Source organism: Scylla paramamosain, chromosome 31 (genome assembly GCF_035594125.1).
Source record: "Scylla paramamosain isolate STU-SP2022 chromosome 31, ASM3559412v1, whole genome shotgun sequence".
Taxonomy (NCBI): domain Eukaryota; kingdom Metazoa; phylum Arthropoda; class Malacostraca; order Decapoda; family Portunidae; genus Scylla; species Scylla paramamosain.
The window spans coordinates 16,551,500-16,573,999 of NC_087181.1; the positions used below are offsets into that span (position 1 = coordinate 16,551,500).

The 22,500-nt window shown below is 46.1% G+C and overlaps 1 protein-coding gene across 1 annotated transcript in view; it reads right to left on the reverse strand.

Annotated features, from left to right (window-relative positions):
- Window positions 1-22,500, reverse strand: part of LOC135088728 (uncharacterized) — a gene marked incomplete at its 5' end in the record, with an annotated part of 97,362 nt that overhangs the window by 1,946 nt on the left and 72,916 nt on the right. Inside the window, 23 exons of the mRNA XM_063983700.1 lie at window positions 682-795; window positions 1,660-1,798; window positions 2,265-2,429; window positions 2,815-2,918; window positions 3,177-3,993; window positions 4,165-4,333; window positions 7,007-7,209; window positions 7,450-7,641; window positions 8,082-8,297; window positions 8,488-8,802; window positions 9,288-9,420; window positions 9,624-9,869; window positions 10,094-15,378; window positions 15,516-15,718; window positions 16,031-16,181; window positions 16,447-16,655; window positions 17,008-17,190; window positions 17,584-17,763; window positions 18,237-18,447; window positions 18,931-19,072; window positions 19,622-19,790; window positions 20,352-20,536; window positions 21,295-21,680. Of these exons, the coding sequence (XP_063839770.1) occupies window positions 682-795; window positions 1,660-1,798; window positions 2,265-2,429; window positions 2,815-2,918; window positions 3,177-3,993; window positions 4,165-4,333; window positions 7,007-7,209; window positions 7,450-7,641; window positions 8,082-8,297; window positions 8,488-8,802; window positions 9,288-9,420; window positions 9,624-9,869; window positions 10,094-15,378; window positions 15,516-15,718; window positions 16,031-16,181; window positions 16,447-16,655; window positions 17,008-17,190; window positions 17,584-17,763; window positions 18,237-18,447; window positions 18,931-19,072; window positions 19,622-19,790; window positions 20,352-20,536; window positions 21,295-21,680 (10,117 nt within the window). The remainder of the gene's footprint in view (window positions 1-681; window positions 796-1,659; window positions 1,799-2,264; window positions 2,430-2,814; window positions 2,919-3,176; window positions 3,994-4,164; window positions 4,334-7,006; window positions 7,210-7,449; window positions 7,642-8,081; window positions 8,298-8,487; window positions 8,803-9,287; window positions 9,421-9,623; window positions 9,870-10,093; window positions 15,379-15,515; window positions 15,719-16,030; window positions 16,182-16,446; window positions 16,656-17,007; window positions 17,191-17,583; window positions 17,764-18,236; window positions 18,448-18,930; window positions 19,073-19,621; window positions 19,791-20,351; window positions 20,537-21,294; window positions 21,681-22,500) is intronic.

The following is a 22,500-nucleotide window of genomic DNA, read 5'->3' on the forward strand; positions in this document are numbered from 1 at the left end:
GTTCATGTGATGTCCAAGATATTTATGTTATTTGCTGTGTTTGTTTGTCTACATTTCATCTACAGCACCCAACGAGCATAGCACTGTCTTGACACTGCGAGCTGGGAAGTCTGAAGTCATAGAAAGTCTGGCTTGTGGCTTTCAGTGTTGCTGGCACCCTCCGCTCTCAAAGTACACACACACTCACAGACACACACACACTCAAACACACAGTCACATACATCAGCTTAAGGCGTCTCTATGTGCAGCAGCTCCTCATCACATGCAGCTCGTCATTCAGTGCTCACATAAATACAACACATCATCATGCAGTCCTGCAGTAGTAGTACATACGAGCTGACTGACATGCAGCTATGAGTGATGAGTATTTGATTCAACCTTTTCTCTTGTTGTTTTTAGGGGGTGTGTGTGAGTGTGTTTGCTTGGGTTGCTTAAGTAGCTCAGGCCACAGCTGCCGTGGCTCTCATGCTGCTTTCCTCGGCTGCCATCAGGTGTCCATACTTCAAGCTCTTAATTACAAACACGTGCTTGGCGGACTTACACGTTCACCTCAGTGTTATATGGTACTTTCTCAAACACGTATTTTGTTTCTCACATGCAAACACACACTAAGCAGAACATCCTGTCAGCCAGCCAGCCAGCCGTGCCTCCTTCTCTCCTCTCCTGCTCAGTCCTCCTCACCTTTCTTCCCCTGATAAGCGTGTTTGCGGAGGCGGTCATACAGGTCTTCCTTGTTGCCGTAGATGGAAGCGTTGGATCGAGCCAGGCTGTTCCCGGCGCCATTCTGGAATCCAGCTGGTTTGGGGAGGTCAGGGTTAGTTGGGAGTTTTAATCAAAGACAGTAGAGGCATGCAAACAACGCTTAACAAAATAGTATGGTATTATTAGTAACACGGATGCACAGTTCACATAAATAGAATATTAAGACTATATAACATGCATTATAATCATTATCATTATAAACTTTGTACATAACAGCACACTTTATTCAACATCAAACATAGTACAAGTTTTTTTTCTGTTGCTGTTGCTGAGAGAACACAGAATGAGAGTGAAACTAATGAGAGAATGCATGGATGGGAACAGCAGGTAGAGATGAGGTGCCAACAGAACTGTATAAAAGTCATGTAACATTCACCCAGGAAGAAACACATGCATGACAGGCTGAATGATAGGAAAACACACTGTATCCCTGCCACTCAGTCCATCCATCAGTCAGTCAGTCAGTCAGCTGGACACAATGAATGTCAGAGTAATAAGGACAGACAAACACAGGACATGGACTGACTTACATTCCCTGCCAGTCAATTAGTCAGTCAGATGGCACTAAAGAATGCACAGAAAAGGAGAGAGTGACTGACAAAGGACACAAACATTGACTTGTAACACTTCTTTCTCTTCATCAGTCAGTCACTGAGAAATACACAAACAAAGACAGACAGAAAACACTGACTGACAAGACACAAACATAGACACATAACATTCCCTTCCTGTCAGTCAGTCAGTCAGTCAGCCACAGCAGGAAACACATGCATGACAAACTGACTGATAGGACACACACTGCACCCCACCACTCAGTCCATCAGTCAGTCAGTCAGTGCTGGGCATGAGGAGAGCAAGGGCAAGAATAGGGGGAGGCCTCAGCTCCTCAAGACGTACTCTTCATGTAAGTCTCATTGTAGAAGTTTGGCATCTCCCAGGCATCCTCCTCGTCATCATAGTAATGGGCGTAGGTGGAGTGGTGGGAGGGGGCGATGCTTTCCGCATAAGGTGCTGGGGCTCCATAGTAGAAGTTCACCTGTGGAGAGATAGTCTGCTTGAGAGTTGCCTATGTGTGGACAAGAAGATGGAGGAGCAAGAGGAGGAGGAAGAGGAGAAAATGAGAATGAGAAATGGCATCAAAAGACAAGTTTGATGTATATCTTCATGGTAACAACTACAAGCCAAGGTAGAAAGTGAAGGGAAAGTGTAGAGGGTTGAGCAAACATGTTTACCATTCTATTTTTCTTCCTTTACCGTTCCCTGCTTTCCTCTGCCACACTATTCCACTTGTGTATCAAATATTTCTTTCGTCTTTTTGTTATGAATACATTTCCTCACTTTATATGGGATTTGTTTTAACATTTTTTCCCACAAAGACTGTTCTCATTAGTATTACTATTGCTATTACTAACATCTCTAAACCTGTACAACTATTATGCTGCTCCTGCTATAATAATTACTAATGCTGTTGCTGCTGCTGCTGTTGGTACATCCTCCTTTACCTGAGAGCCGTTGGGGTCAATGGACGGCTGGGCAAGGAAGCTCTTCTTGGGCTCCCTCTTCCTGGTGGCTCGGATACAGATCATCCAGACAAGCAGCACAATCAGAATGAGGAACACAACAGCACCTGCGATGCCACCAGCGATGTATGTGAAGTCACTCTTGACCTGCACAGGGAGGAGAGCAGAAGTTTTGGTTTGTGTTATGGATACTGAAATGATGTTATGATGTTTCTAAATGGTTCAGAAAAGTTTGCTTCTGATAACTTGTTCTCCCAGCCTACAAGTGGTCATACCTGGATTATGTCTTATTGTCAAAGAATGGAACACCAATCTTCTTCTGACACAAGAGCACACATAACCTTTATGCTGCACCCCATCTATACTACAGGTACAACACATTACCTTACCAATAAGTATCTGTATCCTCCCCCACAAACAATGGCAGGCTTAAATTGCACCTTTCTCTCATTTATTACTGTAGCTACTTTTTTCTTATGTTAGAGTCTACAGGTCTGCTGCTGTTTGAAATCCACTTGTGACCAATACTCACATGACACTTGTTGCCAGTGAAGGAGCCAGAGCACACACAGTAAGGTTCCCCATCGTCGTCCTTCTTGCAGACACCGTTGTTCTGGCAGAAGTTCTCACACTTGTCTGAACAACACAAACACACATCAGTTGATCATCCCACTCCATGCACCACCTAATTCTACTTGCATAATTATACTGAGTATAATGTTCTGCTGTGGTAAGAGCAGCTTGTATTTAATGGGTCAAGATATATACTAAGTTCAAAAGTATGTTCCAGATGAGGTGAGTTTTATCTAAGGTCTATGTCTGCACATCTTTCAGGGAGGAAAGCTGCCTACCACAGCCCTCACCCAGCCCTGGGAAGCCAACCCAAGTACTCACCTGAGCAGTATTTCCCAGTGCCATTGAAGCCTGGCTTGCACTGACATTCAAAGTCGTTGGTCTCAGCAATGAAGAGGCACAGAGCATTGGGATCACACAACATCTTCTCACCATGCACCTCACAGGGGTTGGAGCATTCCTCAAGGGAGGTGGCGCCCACATCACGAGTGGAGGTGTCTTGTGGGCAGTCAATGCAGGATGTCTGCAGTGCCTCAGGCTGGTATGTGCCCTTGGGACACTTGAGACATTCGTGCACGCCATTGAGGCTGGAGAGGAAGGTGCCAGCAGTGCAGGTGGGCAGAGAGCACTCCTCCACGGTGGAGGCACCGGGTCCCATAGTGGTGCGGTCCTGTGGGCAGGGCACACAGGCGGCATGGATGCCCTTGGTGCGGTAGGTGCCACGTTGGCAGGGCTCACAGGGTCCAGTCTTACCCAGCTGGAGCCCAGACTCACACTCCTCTCGGCACTCAGAGGAGGACACAGCTTCCCTGGTGCGGGTGGTGAGGCCTCGGGCACACCGTGTGCATGCAAACTTGCCTTCTTCAGGCTGGAAGTATCCGTAGCCACAAGAGCGACACACACCAATCTCCTCATCAAAATATCTTCCTGCAGCACAGCGCTCCTGGCACTCACCCACGGAGCGGGCGCCGGTGTTCTTGGTAACGCCGCCACGGCCAGCAATTTGTGGACATGGCTTGCATGCCACCTGCCCAATCTCATTCTGGTATGAGCCCAGTTCACAAGGCACACAGGTCCTTGTCTCCAACTTGTAGTAAGATCCTGTGGCACAGTCCACACACTCACTGCCAACCACAACCTGTGGCAAAACACACTCAGTTAGGCACCGCTCTAGCACCCTGAGGTGACATAAGCATGGCAGCAGCATGTATAAATAACCCAGTGACAAGAATAATGCAAAGATGACAACACAAATAACTGTCATAAGATGGCTGAGAGGGCCACAGGGATGATGGGCATCCAGACTCACCTTGCCAACAGGACAAGAGTACTCAGACTTCAGCAGGAGGGAGGACGGGTCAGGCACCACGTTGGGAAGGGCGTCCCGCACATCAAACTGGTCTTCTTCCAGGATGATGGACTCAATGACTTGCCTCACTGTGGACTCTACCTGGTCATCCGTGGTGGAGATCGGGTCACTGTGCAGCGATGGGGAGGGAGGCAAGATAGATCAAATTAATAAAAATGACAACTGTTTCTCACACTTCACATCACAAAAAATTATGGCAGACCAAAACATTAACCCATTATGGGAATGCTGCATTTAAATTTCTTCAACAAAATTCTTCCAAAAGTTTTTTCAAAACACACAGTACTTTAAGAGGCAGCAGAGAAGCTTGTTTTATTGTGATGTGTTCTGGTAACAATGATCATACACTGGGTTCAAAAAAATTATGAAATGCTACCCAGTAACAATATCATGCAAGCTTAATTGTAATTGTAAGTATGATTGTAAATAGGTTTGCGTTAATTACTGCATATAAATGTAAGCTTTATGAGTGTGTAGCAGACAGGAGGAAGGAAGGCCAGTGGGAGGGAGGAAGGGACGGAAAGGGAGGGTGTTCACTTCACGCAGCAGCAAAAAGTTCAGCAAGCACTCCTCTCAGACCAGCAGGCCGCTCAGCACCAGCTGGCAGCACCACACATCACCCACCACACAAGCCCACTATACACTTGACCCCCCTTCATCTGACAGACACCTCACGTAGCAGAGAGAGGCACAGACTGGTGGCCGTCACAGGCACACTAAAGGGCTGGCAGCTAGTGAAGGTGTAACAGTTAATTCTGCTTTGAACTGTCAATCACATTACATTACCATCAACATAATCACCACCATCTATGACTACTGCAGGGTGAAAGTTTCCAAACCTCTACTCATATCATCAGATGCTTATCTATTCCAAGCCACCCCAGCTAAACTTCAGATCTTTTCTTGCCATCTAATTCACTGCCTGTCTCGCCTCTTTTTGCCATCCTCTGGTCGTCACCATATAATGCTGCTAAGAGTCCTCTGTTGATTATTTACTTGTCTATCTATCTATATATCTATCTATCTATATACTATATACACCTTTAGTTAATCACCATCCTCCTCCAAATACTTCTCAAGCAACAGCTTCCTGATGCACTGTGAGATAATCACCATCCCTTCCATCACTCACTAGTCATCCAGCACTTCCTTGATACCTTTCCATCCATGCCGTGTATTATTACTTTTTTTACATTTCTTCTCTATCACCAGGTCTTCAGTGCATCTCTCAACTATGTGGTTCAACTAACAGTTCTATTCATCTATCTTTTTATCACATCCTTCCCTGGGCAGGACATGTCAACAATTGAACAGCGTCTAAGACTGAAGCACCACCTCCCAGCACACCAGCTAAGTAGCTATGTGAAGTGCTAAGTTTCAGTGAAAGCAAAGCATTCTTTTAACAGCAGCAGTACTATAAATAAGTCAATAAATAAATAGACGAAAAAAAAAAAAGTTGAATCAAACCAAAGAGTTTTGTAAAACTCCAAAGAAAAATAACATACGAACTATACATACTGTACTTCATAAACCCAATAATAACAATAATAAAAACAATAATATCTGTAAACCATAACACCACAAAAGATAATGATAATAAAAGAATTACAATAACCACATATGTTTTTACAGGTACTACATAAAAAAAAATAACTAAAAGGAACTATGCTATGGTGAGGTGGCTAATGGAGGAAAAAAACCAGCTAAAAATTTAAGATGCTAGTTATATGGTACAGTCTAGATGGCTATTACAGGCTAGTTAGTGGAGGTGCTTTTGTTTATTTCGCTTTTTATTTATGGGACACCCGACTCTTACTTCTTGGACTGGAAGGACACTCTCAGGTTATACTGGTAAGCCTGATCTGTGTCCCTCTTCTGCCGCGCCTCACTGGGGGAAGGTCAGGTCAGGTCAAAGGAGAAAGTCAAGGTCAAGGTGTTATCTGTGACTGCATGGTTCATCTTCGTTTTGCATGCTCTTTTATTTGAATGGGTTGTTGTTTTCTGTTTGTGTTTCTCTCTCTCTCTCTCTCTCTCTCTCTCTCTCTCTCTCTCTCTCTCTCTCTCTCTCTCTCTCTCTCTCTCTCTCTCTCTCTCTCTATTTGCAAATGAATCATGCTGTGTTTGAGTTCAGTGTGCCTTAGAATCATGGTTGTGTCATGCTGGGATGCACTTGTGGTGGTGGTGGTGGTGGTGGTGGTGGTGGTGGTGGTGGAGGTGGTGGTGGTGGTGATGGTGGTGGTGGTGTGTTTAAGGCAGTGGCTGGGGAGTTTAGTTTTTGGTGTTTGCTGAAATGCATTTAATCATTTGAGAAAACACTAAAATGTGGCTCACATAAAACACAGTGGTAATTGTATGTAGTAAATTATTATTTTTTCTGTGTGGGGAAAATGAAGACAGTAAATCATCCCACATTGAAACAAGCCACTGTTATATGACTTATGGATGTTACTTTCCTCTTGCAAAACTATAATAAATTCACATGAATCAGATATTAAAAACTGGTAGATGCCAAATCAAATCAAGATGAAAGATAAGTTTTCATAAAGAAAAGGGAGAAGTAGGCTGCCACTGGAAGTCATGGAAGGAGGTTCTCAGCAGGAGTCGAGGGAGGAAAACAACTCCAATGAAAATCATCAAAACAGACAAAAGATGCAGTAATATGAACTTGAGTTGACTTTCAATAGAGTGAAACAAACAGATGCAGACTTTCAAAAGAGGGAAAAAAAAACAGACAGATTTTCATGAACTGCACACAAACATACACATCCTTATCAAAACTTACTTGACTGAGGGGAAGGTAATCTTGACCTCATACACGTCATCTGTCTCTGGAGCAGCTTGGCGCTTCTGCCTCTCAGGCTCTGCTTCCCGAGCGATTCTGTTCCTCCTGGAGCAGTCCACCAGCACGTCCAGGCCGTTGCACTTTCCACTGGAGGCCGTGGTGTCAGTACAGAAGTTCCACCTAGAGTTGAGTTTGTTGAGAGCCTGAGGGGGAGAGAGTAGTCAAAAATTAAGTTGGGTTCAAGAAAATCCTTGGTTAATGATTGCTTTGAAGTGTGGGGATGTGTGATTGAAGTGAATTGCACCAGAAAAGACAGATCCTTTCATTAATTGCAGAAGATGCTGTAATTACCAAAAAACATGAAGACTGAGGCCATAGAACTATATAAAAAAAAAGCAGATCAATGGTGTATACAGACCTTGTAGTCAACTTTTAATACTCACATGTCTGATTCTCTCACTAAGTACATTCTGGCCAGCGGCATTGCAAATGACAGATGATGGGAACTGCATGTTGATGTTGAAGACCCTCTGAGCAGGAGTGGCAGGGGCACAGGCAGGGTACACCATCTGGGCAGTGGGGTCCTCTGTAGGGCGCCAGAAGCCCTCAGCTCCACAGGTGTAGAAGTCTGGCACCTGAAGATAGTATGTTAGTAATGAGTCATGTGAAGGAAAAGCAGAGAGAGAGAGAGAGAGAGAGAGAGAGAGAGAGAGAGAGAGAGAGAGAGAGAGAGAGAGAGAGAGAGAGAGAGAGAGAGAGAGAGAGAGAGAGAGAGAGAGAGAGAGAGAGAGAGAGAGAGAGAGAGAGAGAGAGAGAGAGAGAGAGAGAGAAAACACTTGTAAGATATGTATTTGAATATGTAAGTAAATGTCCATAAAGAAATAAAGCAGAAAAAGAGAACTCAAAAAATTATAAAAAGACAAGGAATTAAGGTGACACAAAGAGACAAGAACAGCAACGATTAACAAAATATAGAACACAACAAGAAACCCAAGCAAATAAACTCAAATGCATAAATTAACAATTAATGCAGAAATAAACATTGATAAACACACATAAAAATTCTCTTTCTTACCTCAGTAGAGAACTTGAGTCCTTCATTACACTCAATCTTGCACACCTTGAACCTGCCTCCAGGGCCCCAGTCAGTGCATCGCTGGACGCCACCCACGGGATCCTCCAGCTTGGGGCAGAAGTCCTCCAACACATACACCTTGAAGTAGCAGGTGCCGGCATTCCCTGCAGCATCATAAGCCACTCTGGCCACATCATAGGTGCCCCAGGAGAAGGCCTGAAGGTGACAGTCAAGAAAGTTGGGTGAGATGAGGTTGGGAATTAGAAACTTTTAGGATACCACCAATAAAATATTTCTAGATATAATTAAAATACATGGCCATTCACAGTGTTTAAGATACTGAAGTGTGCAATAATAGAATGCATACAAGTAGAGTAAGAGTAGTGGGTGGCAGAGCAGCACTCACCTGTCCTGGAGAGTAGCCGGATTTGTCAAGGTGGTTCGTGACGCCAATGTTGTCGGTGAAGAGTGGCTCGTCCCAGTCCACCACAGCCGAACCGTTGTGAGTAATGACCCACATATCGCCAGGGCAGTGGTCAACGCGGGGTGGTGTCTTGTCCCTCTCCAGCACCATGCAGTCCCTGGTGTAGCCTGGCGGACACACGTACTGGCCACAGGTGGATGGTCCGATGCGCTCCACGTTGCCCTTCACCTTGTCGTAGCCGGACCAGCGCAGCAGCAGGCCGTCAAACATCACAGGGGAGTTCATGCAAGAGCGAACCTGTGAGGGGCAGCGAGAGTCATGATGAGGATGTGAGTGCTGATGTGCTGCTTGTTATTGGTTTGTAATGCAAGCAGGAAGTAGCTGACAGGAGACCAATTAAGGCCTGGAAACAGACATGACAAGCATGAATGTTAGAGAGGAGATTGTCTATGACTGCAAAAAACTCATGTTACATAACCTCATAGGGAAAAATAAGTGTGTTAACTGAAATAATGGTGATGATGGTGCAATAAGACTAAAATTGCTTGTTTTTATATGTACAATTTTTTATTAAATTTAACCCAGATTCTTTGCAGAAAATGAATTAAAACCTGTTGTGTAGGTTTCTTCTTCATGTGGTGTTAAATATCTTGACTGTATGGAAAGGATGTTAAAGGAAAATAAGGAAGAAGCTTCTTGGAAGATCAAATAGAAGGAAAAACCAAAAGGGGATGAGAGACAAATTTGTGCCTCTATCCTCCTCAACACACACACTCACATACCATCTTGGGAATTTCTGCTCTGAAGTCCAGAGGTCTGTTCCAGGCGTTGAGGCGAGCAATGCGGCCATGGAAGCCTCGCTCATTCTTGTAGCCACTAAATTCAGATTCCACAGATCCCAGCGTGACCCAGCCACTGCAGAACAAATCACATACATGAGAGAGCTGCAGCCATAACAAAATATGAGAGAAAAAAGCTAAGTATAAATAGATAGCTTATCTTGTTTACTGATAGTATTTCTACCTGAGGCCTCCAAATTATTCTATTCTTGATTCCCTGAGTGTTCAATTTCAAACAATAATTTCAATATTTTATGAATACACACTGCAGGTACTCACAACATGGGCAAGTGACGACCTTGACCAAAGTCCTCAACCTGAGCCACGACCACAGCGTCAGTGGTCAACGTGATGGTGCCAGCCATGCCATCCCACACCAGTGCCACATGATGCCACTGGCCGTCGTTCACCGGGATGTTAGTGCGGTATGTTACAAACTCCTTGATGTCCTTGAAGAACTCTATTGCTATGCCAGTGTTGGTGGCCTGCAGCAGCACCCGCTTGTTGGTAGGCACGTAGGGGCTCCTGTGGGCAGGGGAGGAGAGGCACGGTAAGGTAAAAGAAAACTGTAGATACTGAAGTATATCAAGAAAGACTAAGTGATTATATACTTCATTTCTCATGATGACTCCATCTTTCACTTGCATTGCAAAGTGTTTACCTACTTAACACTTGAATGAATTAATTCTAAAAATAGTAATTTACATTCCACACTGCACAAGACAATTGTGGTTCTCTTCTACACTTACGAGACAGAGTAGAGCGTGAAAATGGTGCCAAGATCATCCTGGACAGCAAACTGTACCCAGAAGGCCAGAGTGAAGGAGGTGGCCTCGCCCAGCTCAAAGGGTGTAGCCAGGGATGCACTAGAGGCTTTGCTTTCATCATTGATGTAAAGTTCATAGTCAATGTTGATGACCTTCCTGCAGTCCTCGCCAGTGAGGTTGAAGGGACACTTGCAGTAGAAGTCATTTGTGAGGTCAATGCAGGTTGCTCCTGGTGGGCAGGATGTCTGGGTGCAGTCCATGATGTCCTGATCACAGTGGGTGCCTGTGTATCCTGGAGGACACACACATTCATACCCAGTGCCACGGTCCACACAGGTGGCACCATTCCGGCACAGTCCAGCCTCACAGGCGTCAAACTCGTACTGGCAGCCTACACCAGTGTAGTCCCTGGAGCAGGTGCAGTTGAGGCCAGAGCCGTAGTCCTGGCACGAGGCACCGTTCATGCAGGGGTTGCCCACACACCGCTCAGGAGTCACCTGGCACCGCTTGCCATCGGTGCCAGAGGGACAGACACAGAAGTAGTCCTGGAACAAGTTGATGCACTGGGCAGCATTGAGGCATGGCAGGCCCTCACAGCCACCAATGTCATTCTCGCATCGCTTTCCAGTCCAGCCTGCCTTGCAGGTGCATGAGAAGTCATTCACCCCATCAAGACAGATGGCGCCGTTCATGCATGGGTTGGAGGAACATTCGTTAATGTTATGCTCGCAGAATTCTCCCTCATAGCCTGGGTTGCAGCGGCAGCGGAACATGTTGTCCAGGTCAAGACACTTGGCGGTACCCTCAGGATTGCAGGGATTGCTGATGCATTCATCAATGGACGCCTCACACTGTAGTCCCACGAAGCCTGGTCGGCACTCACAGGTGAAGCCGTCCAGCTCATCCACACAGGTGCCACCATTCTGGCAGGGGTCAGAAGCACAGTCATCAATGGTGTGCTGGCAGATGCTGCCTGTGTAACCAGTGTCACAGGCACAGCGGAAGCCGTCCACCTCGTCCAGACACTGGCCACCATTCATGCAGGGCTGGGAGGCGCACTCATCATCGTTGATGTCACACTCCTCACCTGACCATCCTGGGTGACAGATACATTCATGCTCAAAGAATCGGTCAACACAAATGCCATTAGCACAAGGGGATGGCTGGCACAGGTCCACCTTGATGTGGCACCGCTTGCCGGCGAAGCCAGTGGGACAGTCACAACGGAAGTCGTGCACAAGGTCAGTGCAATTGGCATCCAGGAGACACGGGACATCAGCACAGTCATCAATGTTGGTCTCACAGAGACGACCTTCCCAGCCAGGCTGACACTGGCAGCGGAAGCGGCCCTGCTCTAGTGGCACACAGATGGCATCATTGGCACATGGGTTGCCACTCTCCGTGCATGGGTTGACGGTGATGTTGCAGGCAGGACCTGTGTAGCCAGAACGGCAGAGGCACTCATAAGAGTTTCTGCCAGGGTTGTCCTTGCACATGGCACGGGCAGGGCAGGCATCCTCCACACAGTCAGTCTCTTCTTCCTGGCACTGCTGGCCACTGTAGCTGGGTAGGCAGTCACAGCGGTAGCCCTGTGGCAGGTCAACACAGGTGCCACCATTGTAGCAAGGCCTTGAGGCACACTCATTCACATCAACTTCACAGAACCTGCCAGTGAAGCCTGCAGGACAGTAGCACTGCACCTGGTGCTGCCGTGCCAGACACACTCCACCATTCTGGCAGGTGCCATCTGTGCAGGTGACAGGCTGACAGTCACGAGGGGTGGATGAGCCAGCATTCACAGTGCGGTTGCCAGTCTCACACTCAAGACAGGTGGTGCGACCTTCGAAGGGCTGGTAGAAGTTGAGGGGGCAAAGGGCACAGGGCTCCAGGCCAGTATCAGAGTAAGCACCTGGGCGGCACTTGCGGCGACACAGTTGCTGTGAGGAGGTGGCAGCGGCATAAGTGAAAGTTTCAGGAGGACAGGCCTTACATTCCTTGAATCCATCCACAGGGGGTGTCTCTGTGTAGGAGTTGTGGGGACAGTTGAGGCATGGCACCAGGCCAGTGGGGGAGTAAGTTCCATATCCACAGACAGGAACACAGTCCAGCAGGGCCTTGCTGCCTTCATGACGTGTGTAGGTGCCAGGTGGGCACTGCTTGCAGGAACCCTGGCGACTCTCATCCTGATAGAATCCTCGCTTGCATGGGGAGCACATCCCCTCATTCTGGGGTGCAAAGGTTCCCGCAGGGCAGTGCAGGCAGCGGGGCACCACAGTGGTCTCTGTGTTGAGCACCTCGCCAACATTGCAAGTGAAGCCACGAGTCACATTGGAGTTGAGGGCACGCATGGGTGGGCAGGCATTGCCGGCAGAGGACAGACTGAGGAGTGGCTCAATTACAGCTGAGGTGGAAGGCACACTCAGATCAAAGATGAGGGACAGTGTGGAGCCACATAAGTCATACAGTTCCTTCTGCTTCACCTCTGGTGTGAGGCGCACCACATACTCCACAGAAACCACATTCTCCTCAGTCAGGTCAAGACGTGTGTCGTGGAACACAAGGTCAATAGCCACATTGAAGGCAGCAGAACATCTACCGGAAAGCACCCCATTAAGGCTCTCATAGTACTGCTCCAGCAGCGACTTGTACTGAGACAGACAGGTGGGCTGAACGGCCCCATTGGCACGGTACACCACGTCGGCCACCACGTCATAACTTGCCTGCTGAGTGTTTTCACTGACACAGTCTGGGACAACGCGGGTCGGCTGCCATGATAGGTCCTGTTTGCAAGTGAAAGTCTTGCTGGGCATGTTGTCAGTGAATCTGAAGCCTGAGTCACAGGTGGCCACACATTCCACTCCCTCACTCAAGTCTGGGGCACAGTTGAGTCGTCCATTGGCTGGTGGTTTCAGTTCCCACTCTACACAAGCTGTGGCTTGCACGGCCACCTGGAAGCTGCAGGCAGCTGTGTTGCCTGATGGGTCTGTGGCGATAACACTGACGTTCTCATAGCCACCCACCCTGATCAGGGCCACCTCAGGTCGCACCTGAAGGTGATACTCACCACTGTTGTCACTCACATTGACACTGGCAAGTGTGATGGATGAGTTGAAATTGACACGATAGTTCTCCTGTTCCTCCACCAGCTCGATGACATAGCTTTGTGGACATGTGAGGGCAGGTGGGGTGTCGTCCGGCACTGTGATGTTGATCTGACAAATAGCAACATTTCCATCGAAGTCAAAGGCAAGATACTCGACCATCATATCCTCAAGAACAAACTTTGGTAGTGTAAACCCAGCAGGGCGAACTTCAGTCCTGGCAATGCTACCAGAGTTATCAAAGGCAGTGGGCACTGTGAAATTGACAGCCTGGTAGCCATCCACATTTTTCTGTACCACAATGGGGTTGATGGGACAATCAGCAAACTGTGGTGGCTCATTGTCAACACACCACGGGTAGCCCATGTCGTAACCAAGCAGGCGCTGGCTGGGAGGCTCATCTTGGCAGCCCATCAATTCAAACTTGAGGCAAGGGTTCTTGTCATAGCTCACGATGCCCAGGATGACAAAGCGTGCCTTCACTACAGTGGGCAGTGTGATCATGGCCAGCTCACCATAGTTGCCGGGGTCACGTGCTGTCAGGTTGAAGTTCGGGTAATACACGATGTAGTTGTCTGCCTCATTCTCCTTGTAGAAGAAGCGAATCTCTGTGGGTCGTCCCACAACATCATTGGTGATGACGCCCTTCACCAGCATGGCCTTGACGCGGTGCACCACACCCAGGTCCACAGCTACGTAGGTGAAAGCTTCCTGCTGTCCACACCAGCCTGTTGCAGAGTTCAGGCGGATGTTGAAAGCCTCATAATTCACTCGCTGTGAGGTTGCGTTGATGGCGGATGCTGGGATCTTGCCTGAAGTGATGCCAATGGGTGCCACCACACGGCACTCAGGCTCCCGCACGCAGGTGATAGGGTCATCTGTGATGGGGATGTAGCCTTGCCGAGTGCACTGGAAGCTTACCTTGGAACCTTGCTCATAGCTGGTGGCAATCTGTACGCCCTCAGGAGGGTGGCCCGGGTCAGAGCAGACAGGACCCTCACAGCGCAAGTCACCAAAGTCCCAGGTGGAGTCGTCTTGGCAGCGCACAGCATTGTCATTGAGGCTTGTCTGACCTGCCAGACTGAAGGTCTCCTCACACCCAAAGAAGAAAGATGACTGGAACTGTGTGTCCACAGTGAAGCCATACGTGGCACCTGGGGTCTCAGCAGGTTCCCCACAGTCCACACGGGGACACTCAGGAATGACACCAGACAGCCAGTAGTCAGTTCTGCCAGCCAGGGGGTCATACACACACTGACGGAAACCAGCAGTGAGGGTGTCTCTCAATGGACGGCCCTCGGCAGCACAATTGACAGTGACATTCTGCATGAAGGGCACAAGAGAGGTCTCTGAGTCACCCACATCAAGACTGAGGCCTTGGGCGGGGTCATCAGGCAGGAGCTCACAGCTTGCGTATCGGCACTCTGGCAGAGTGCCATTCCAGATGCCATTGCTTGTGCAGACCAGTGTGTCTGTGCCCACCATCACGTATCCAAAGTTGCACTGGAAGCTGACCATGTCACCATAGTGGAACATTTTGCGGGTGTCCAGCAGGACACCATTCTCTGGCGAGGTCAGTGTTGGGCACATCTTGCGCACACAGGTCTTGTTCAGCTGATAGTGGTCACCATCCCTCAGGCCAGACTCAGATTGCTCAATGTAGAATCCTGATGTGCCGTTTTCTGTGAAGAGCTCATAACCCACATTACAGAGGCAGGAGAAGGATCCCGGGGAGTTGATGCAGCGCTGGTCACAGCCGCCATTATTCTCGCCACACTCATTGATGTCAGTGCAGTCCTGGCGAGCACATCCCATCAGCTCAAACTTCAGACACGGAGCTTCATCATAATCGGCAATGTTGAGACGGATGTAGCGCGCCTCAACGGGTGTGGGCAGGTTGACCACTGAGAGGGAGGCGCCAGAGGTGATGCGGAACTCAACAGGGGAGCCATCATTGTTAGTGTACTCGCGGAACACGTCAGTGAGGTCGTCTGTATACTGCAGACGGATGGACTTGGCAAAGGCAATCTTGCCCTCTGGACGATTCACCGGCTGTGTGCGGAAGCCAATGATGACTGTGGGCACCCGGAGATCCACCATGACCCAGTTACGGCCTGGCACTGGCACAGCGCCACACCACCCAAGCTGAGAGTTGAGCCGAACAGTCTGTAAAGTGAGGGAAGTAAATGAGGCAAAGAGGCAACACCAATGACAAAGGCAATATGTCTGTCCACCCAGCCACATTCCCTGTCCACCCCAACACACAAACACACAAACAGACACACACACACAGTGATACTCACATTCTTTTCGTAGCCAGCAGCAGTTGAGGACACAAATATGGCATCATCAGGAATCCCGCCATCAGACACACCCAAGTCACCTCTTGGCCGACAGTCCAGGTTTGGCCTGAAGCCAGCCTTGCACTTGCAGGAGAAGGCACCGGGGCTGTTGTGGCACTCGGTGGAGGCAGCGTCACACTGGGCAGCCTCACACTCATTGATGTCTGCACAACACATGATGAAGCACACATGACAACAGGATCAAAGAACTAGCACACATTCAAAGAGTCAAAGAGATATGTATTTTCATCTTCCATCAATAGTTCTGCTGAGTGAGATTAAAGTGCATAGCTAACACTACTTTCAAGCATCTCCTGTAGTGTCAATAAAGAGGAATAACAAAATGTATATACTTATCACCTTGACATGTACACAGCTTAATGAACTAATGAAGAAAAACAAACTATATACTAATCAACTTAACATGTAGGCAGCTTAATGAACTAATGAAGAATAGCAAACTATATATTAATCACCTTGACACGTAGGCAGGTTGATGAACTGCTGTTCTGGGCCACACTGGATGATAGCGGATCCCATCAGGCGGTACCCTCGGTGACACTGGACTCGCGCCTCGTCCCCAAAGTAGTAATCCCTGGACAGGTCAGTCACAAACCCATTGTCAATCTGTGAAAGTGAGGCAAGAGTGGTAAGTGGTGGTGTGTGGAACTGAGAGACAAAATGCCCACACAAATAATTCTTACTCTTAGTAACTCAATACACACATGCCAAAAATAAATAAATGAAATAAATAAATAAGTAAATCCAATAATCATTCCAAAAACAACAATAATAACTAAAATTAAATAAATGAAAAATAATAAATAACACAAACTGGAACATAAACCTGCAGCAATCATCGAGTAAATAAACACGAGCCCCAGTCACTCACCTCTGGGAACTGATGGCACCTAATCCTGGAGCAGGTGGGCACCTCACCGGACCAGGATCCGTTGGTCATGCAGTGGATGACGGGCAGACCAGTGCGGTAGTAGCCTGCCTCACACTCGAACCTCACCACCGTGCCATAGCTGCGGCCGCCTCCATTGAGGACCTCTGGCTCAGCGTGAGGTGTTTCTGGGAGTGGTGGGCACTGGGAGGCTGTATTGACAGGGAACAGAAGAGGAAAATTTTAAGAGAACATAAAAACATAAGAAAATAAGAGAAAATGCAAGAAGCCATCAGGCCAACACATGACAGTCCCTTTATTAAACATATCTACCTATTTCCACCTCTCATCCTCATCCATAAATTTATCTCATCTTCTTTCAAAGCTACCTATTGACTATGAAAAGGGAGGATCAATATATACTTTGCAACTAATACAATTACTTAGCACTTCGGATATAACAAAATGTACTAGATAAAATTAATAACCCAAGCACACTTTGGTTCACAAGACAACACACTTCTGAGGCTCAGTGGACCACAAACACCAGGAACACAGACTCACCCATGCACTCTGGCAGTCTCTCCCAGTGTCCCTTCTCTGTGCACATTATGGACTCGGTGGGCTGGCCGCTGAGGAAGCCAAAGCCGGCATAGCACTGGTAGGTGGCCCGGCCTTCATAGGTGACATTGGTGGCGCCGATGCTGAAGCCATTGTCAATCTGAGGCACCGGCCCGCAGTACACCACTGTTTGGGAGGCAGATCAGGTATTAGTATATAAGGTGTTGATCTTCTCTCTCTCTCTCTCTCTCTCTCTCTCTCTTATTTTGAATGTGCTGCATAATTTTCTCTGACTTTTGTATGTTTTTTGTTCACTTATGTGTCTGCATCCTCTCTTTCTCTTTCCCTTATCTTCATGTAGCTCTTCAAATTTCACCCCACTTAAACTTCTTATTTTCTTGTATTCTTTGATTGTGAAAGTGGTTATTCTCTCTCTCTCTCTCTCTCTCTCTCTCTCTCTCTCTCTCTCTCTCTCTCTCTCTCTCTCTCTCTCTCTTTTACGCACACCTTATCAATTCACAATACCACTCAAACACACCACTATCCACACCCACTCTAGACCAGTCCTGCCTCTCTCACCTTGACACTTGGGAATGTAATCGATGGACCAGGACCCGCCTGGCTGGCAGGTGGTGACAATGGACGAGCGGTTGTTGGCAAACTCCTGCCCCACTGGACATGTGAAGGTCACCACGCTGCCGAAGGAGGTGTCCCTGGAGGAGGCAATGGCACCCTCCCCAGCTACCAGTGAAGGACAGTCTGTGGGAAAGAAAGAGAAAATATAAGAATACAAGAACACAAGAAAATAAGGGAAGCTGCAAAAAGCTATCAGACTTACACATGGCAATCTCTTTATGAAACATACCTATTTTCTCCTATCATCCCCATCCATAAATTTGTGTAGCCTTCTTTTTAAAGCTCCCTAATTACTCAGCAATAACAACTTGATAACTGACTCTGTTCCATTCATCTACCACTCTATGTAAGATTTAATTCCTTCCTATCTCTTTTTTAAATCTAACTTTTTCAATCTTGAACCCATTATTTTTTGTTCTATTTTGATTATTGATTCTGAGAGTTTTGCTCACATGTTGATATAACCTATAAACTATTTACATTTGAGACTCACACTAATCCAGAAGGTCTAATTATGATAGATTGTAAAGGATACCATACAGTAACACTAGTCATCATCCTTCTTACATCCCATCACCTCCTGCACCAATACCCACCAGCAGAGAAGTTAGCAGACCAGCCGATTGAGGAGCGCAGGGGGTCAGAGTTGAAGAGCAGCACCATGGCTCCTGAGGCGGCAGTGAGGGTGATGGTGGGCGGGTTGTTGGCAGAGAAGCCGGCACCAGAGTGAAGACGGATGCCCTCTGAGGACGTCTTGCCATCATAGACCTGCACAGTATCCTTGTCCTTGACGTTGAAGCTGTTGAACTGTGGACAAAAAGGAGTGAATGAGTGAGTGAGTGTGGTACTGTAACATACACTTTTAAAGTTACGAAATACATAGGAGAAATAAAAGTAAGGAACATAGCATGAAGTAATGGATAGGGAGTAACTATGCAAACAGACTGGCTACATAAAATGGCTAACACAGATACACTGAAGTCAAGAAGGGAAAAAATTAAAAGTTACATGTACCCAATAACATTAAGAAAAGACAAAAATGAATAAATACACCAGCTTTATTTGAGGAAGGTAGAGAAAAAACAATATGTATTATGTAAGACCATGAATATACCAGATCCATATATGTACATCTGTTTTTATCAAAGATGGCAGAGTAAAAAACTATATGCATCCAGCAAAGTCAAGAAAAAAAAAATGAATATCTGTTTTATTTAAAGAAGGCAGAGGAGTGGAGAGTCTGAAGGTTGTTGAAAGGATGAGGGTAAATAGACAGGGGCCAAAGCTCACCTTGAGGGAGAGCGGGCCACCTCCGGGTCGCCTGAGGAGGTAGCGGCACTCTTGGTTGGTGGGGTAGTCCTTGATGCCATACGCTGGGGAGGTGATGGTGCCCTGAGTGTCCTCCAGGGAGATGGAGCACCCAGAGTAGTACCTGATGGGACGTAGGGGTTGGTGAAGACACACGATCTAGTTTTTATCATTATTATAGGAAAATTAATGACTGTTATGAATGTTGTTTCTGTAATCCATGAAAGTGTCTATAAATTTAGTACACAGGAATATATACTCAATAAATGCAGGTTACTTATTTCTCCAATGACTTTGTATAAAAACAAATACATGCAAAGATCTGAACTATGATTAATGAAATGAGAATACACATAACTGAAATTAATTTTGGATGTAAGAGTAAGAAGCGAGAAAAAAAGTTGCTTTTATGTTGAGTTTGAGATGTTAACTTTAGCTAGAATGTGAAAGAAATTAAAATGAGAAAGAAAACTCCTGTTAACTAAACTTGATAGAAAATTTATACCTAAGAGATAGAAAACTCTTGGCACTAAATAAGTTGTACTGAAAACTGCAAAACCAAACCTACAAATAAGTGAACTTCGTAAAGAACAATTCCTTTTTTATTTCTTTTCAACAACATAAAGGAAAATGAGGATGTTAGATGGAATGATGCCAGTAAAGGAAGACTCACTTAATTCTGAAGCCCTTGTGTGAGGTGCCCAGGCTGGTGTATAAGTAGAAGTAGATGACAGAGCCGGTAGACACAATGAAGCGAGGGTTCTTCTCCTGGGGACCTGAGAGTCTGGCCAGCAGGGAGTCAGAGGGGGAGCTGCCATCACGCACCAAGATGAAGTCCTTCTCTGTGATGGGATGGGTAAGAGGGTTACGTTGGTGAGGGAAAGTAAGATGTTGAGAGAGGAAAAAAAAAAAAGGATGATAGATTATAACAGGAATGAAGTGTGTCTATCAAGTAAAGTAAGACATAAAGAAAGAAAAGAAAGGGTGATAAATTATAATGGGAAAGAGAAGTGTGTCTATCAAAGTAAGTAAGATGTTAAAACAGAAAAATAACAAGAGGTTGTAATATAAAATAAAAGTAGGTCTTAAAAAGAAAGTACAACATAAGAGAAAAGAAAAAGAAAGGAAGATGGATGGAAGGAAGGATGAAAAAGAAAATTGCAGATCGAAAGGCAGAAATACTGAACAAACAAACAAACAAAAAAATAATGCATGAAACCTTTTTTTTTCTGTAAATTTTGAGTGGTTAATATAACTTCATTTAATACTTCACAACATTAATAAGAAAAGGAAAAGCTACAATTCTATACTCATACTGGAAAAAGGAAAAAAAAAACACTTATACACACATCATTCTCCACATCAACAATAACACTGCCAAAGAACACAAAACAATTACATACCACTCTCAAGATCAAAGTCCAGGATCTCCAGAGTGATGACGCGTCCCTTCTGTGTCCGGATGAGGTACAGACACTCGAGGCCACCTGGGTACTCAAGTGGGTAGTTGTAGGAGGTCATAATCTGCTCCTGGGGTGTGGCGATCAGCTCCCCTCCGCAGTCTTGAGGTTCTGTCTTCCATGAGGCTCTGCAGAGGGGCAAGGCAATGACAGAGGTGTTGCAAGGTGGCATTAACTTTCTGATTCCTATTTGGCACATCCTTAATCATAAACCCATTGATATATTTCTTTACACATTACAGTCTCAATTTACAAATAAAGAAAACATATAAAAAAGTAAAATACAAGAAAATTGAAAATAAATATATAGAGAAGTGCATGTACTGTATGGTATGGTGGTGTGATGGTAATGGAGGTAATGTAATGTGAAGGTAGGGATGGTTAGTGTGCTATACAGAGGATCAGTGGGTGGTGATGTATGGTATGGTGTTGTGTGGAGGTAATGCAGGTGGTGATGGAATGTTTAGGTGGAGATGGTGGTGTAAGCGTGGAGTGATTTAGTGATGTGTTGTGTGGAGGGTCCCTGTAGCAGTGGCAAGGTGTGGTGTGGTGTTTATGTGAAGTGAAATGTAGATTATCAAGGTGTCAAAGAGATGAGGTAAGTTTTGCGAGGGTGGCATAAAATAATCGTAACATAAGTGAACACGATAATGGTGATAATAACGTGTGAAGTAATAATGTAAAAAGTAAACTAAAAATTTATCAAAACCACCTTTTTATATAAGGACGCTAGACAAGGGCAACAAAATTTCTATTTAAAAAGAAAAAAAAAAAAAGGCCAACAGAGGTGCCAGTCCCTAGAGAATGAGCCAGAGATTAACCAAAACCAGAAAACTATCTCGAGACCTCCCTCTTGAAACTACAACAAACTTCAGTCATCTCTCACCTGAATCCTCTCTTCTCCACAGTGGCATCAGTCCTGAACTTGAGGATCATGAAATTAGAGGCGGAGATGAAGAGACGGTCAGCGAGGTCCTGGCGGCCGGAAAGCGTGGTGAGGGATACAGCCGAGTCCTCGGTACGTCCCCCGCTAAGGATCTGCACGGTGTCAAAGTTCTTCTCGGTATCGAACTCGAAGAATTGGAGGACAATATTGTGGCCGACGGGTCCTTCCAGAGTCCACTTGCAGTCCATGTTGGGACCGTACTTCTTGGGGTACTGGGGGCTCTCGATTGAGGCTCCCGACGTGCGCATGTAGAAGTGGCATCGGTCGGGGCAATCTGTCTCGTCTGACATGTCGCCGCAGTCATTCTGGCCGTCACACATGAACGCCTGGAGGAAAAGAGGATTAAACAGTGATGGTAATGTCAAAACTGGTCAGAGAGAGAGAGAGAGAGAGAGAGAGAGAGAGAGAGAGAGAGAGAGAGAGAGAGAGAGAGAGAGACTAAAATTCATGTTTCTTTTCTATATCATCAAAATTGTAAGATACTGAAGTTTAAACACACTAATGACTTTTATCCAAATAACATGAAGGCCACGTGCTAATAGAAAAAAATACAATAAATATATCAATAAAACGAACACAAAGAATGAAACTGGTGATAAAAACGCGTTTGTAAATTAATTAAACAAACAGGAAACAACTGGAGAATCAATTGACAGAAACAAGACAACTAACCAGAAACATATCAACACGATAAACAATGAAATGAAACGTGTGAATACCTAAACTGATTAGACGCGGGAAAAAAAAAAAAAAAAACAGCAACAGTATCAAATAATATCAAGATTGTTAAATAAGAGACCTTGTTCCGTCTCTTGACTAAATAACTGTGTGAAAACTGGTAATGCTTCGTTGATATTAAGAAAATTAATGCATCTAATTAAAGTGTGGGAAAACCGAAGGGGATGAGTGAAAAATGTGAGACGGCAAGTGTGGCGTGAGAAAAGAGAATCTTCAGAGAGAGAGAGAGAGAGAGAGAGAGAGAGAGAGAGAGAGAGAGAGAGAGAGAGAGAGAGAGAGCGTGTCATTTGGATGGAGGACACGCTGTGGATGGGTTCAAATAGGTCAAAAGGCGAGGCAAGGAGAGGGGAGAGAGGGAAGGGAAAGGAGGAAGAAGAGGACGGAGGGAGGGAAGGGCAAGGAGGAAGG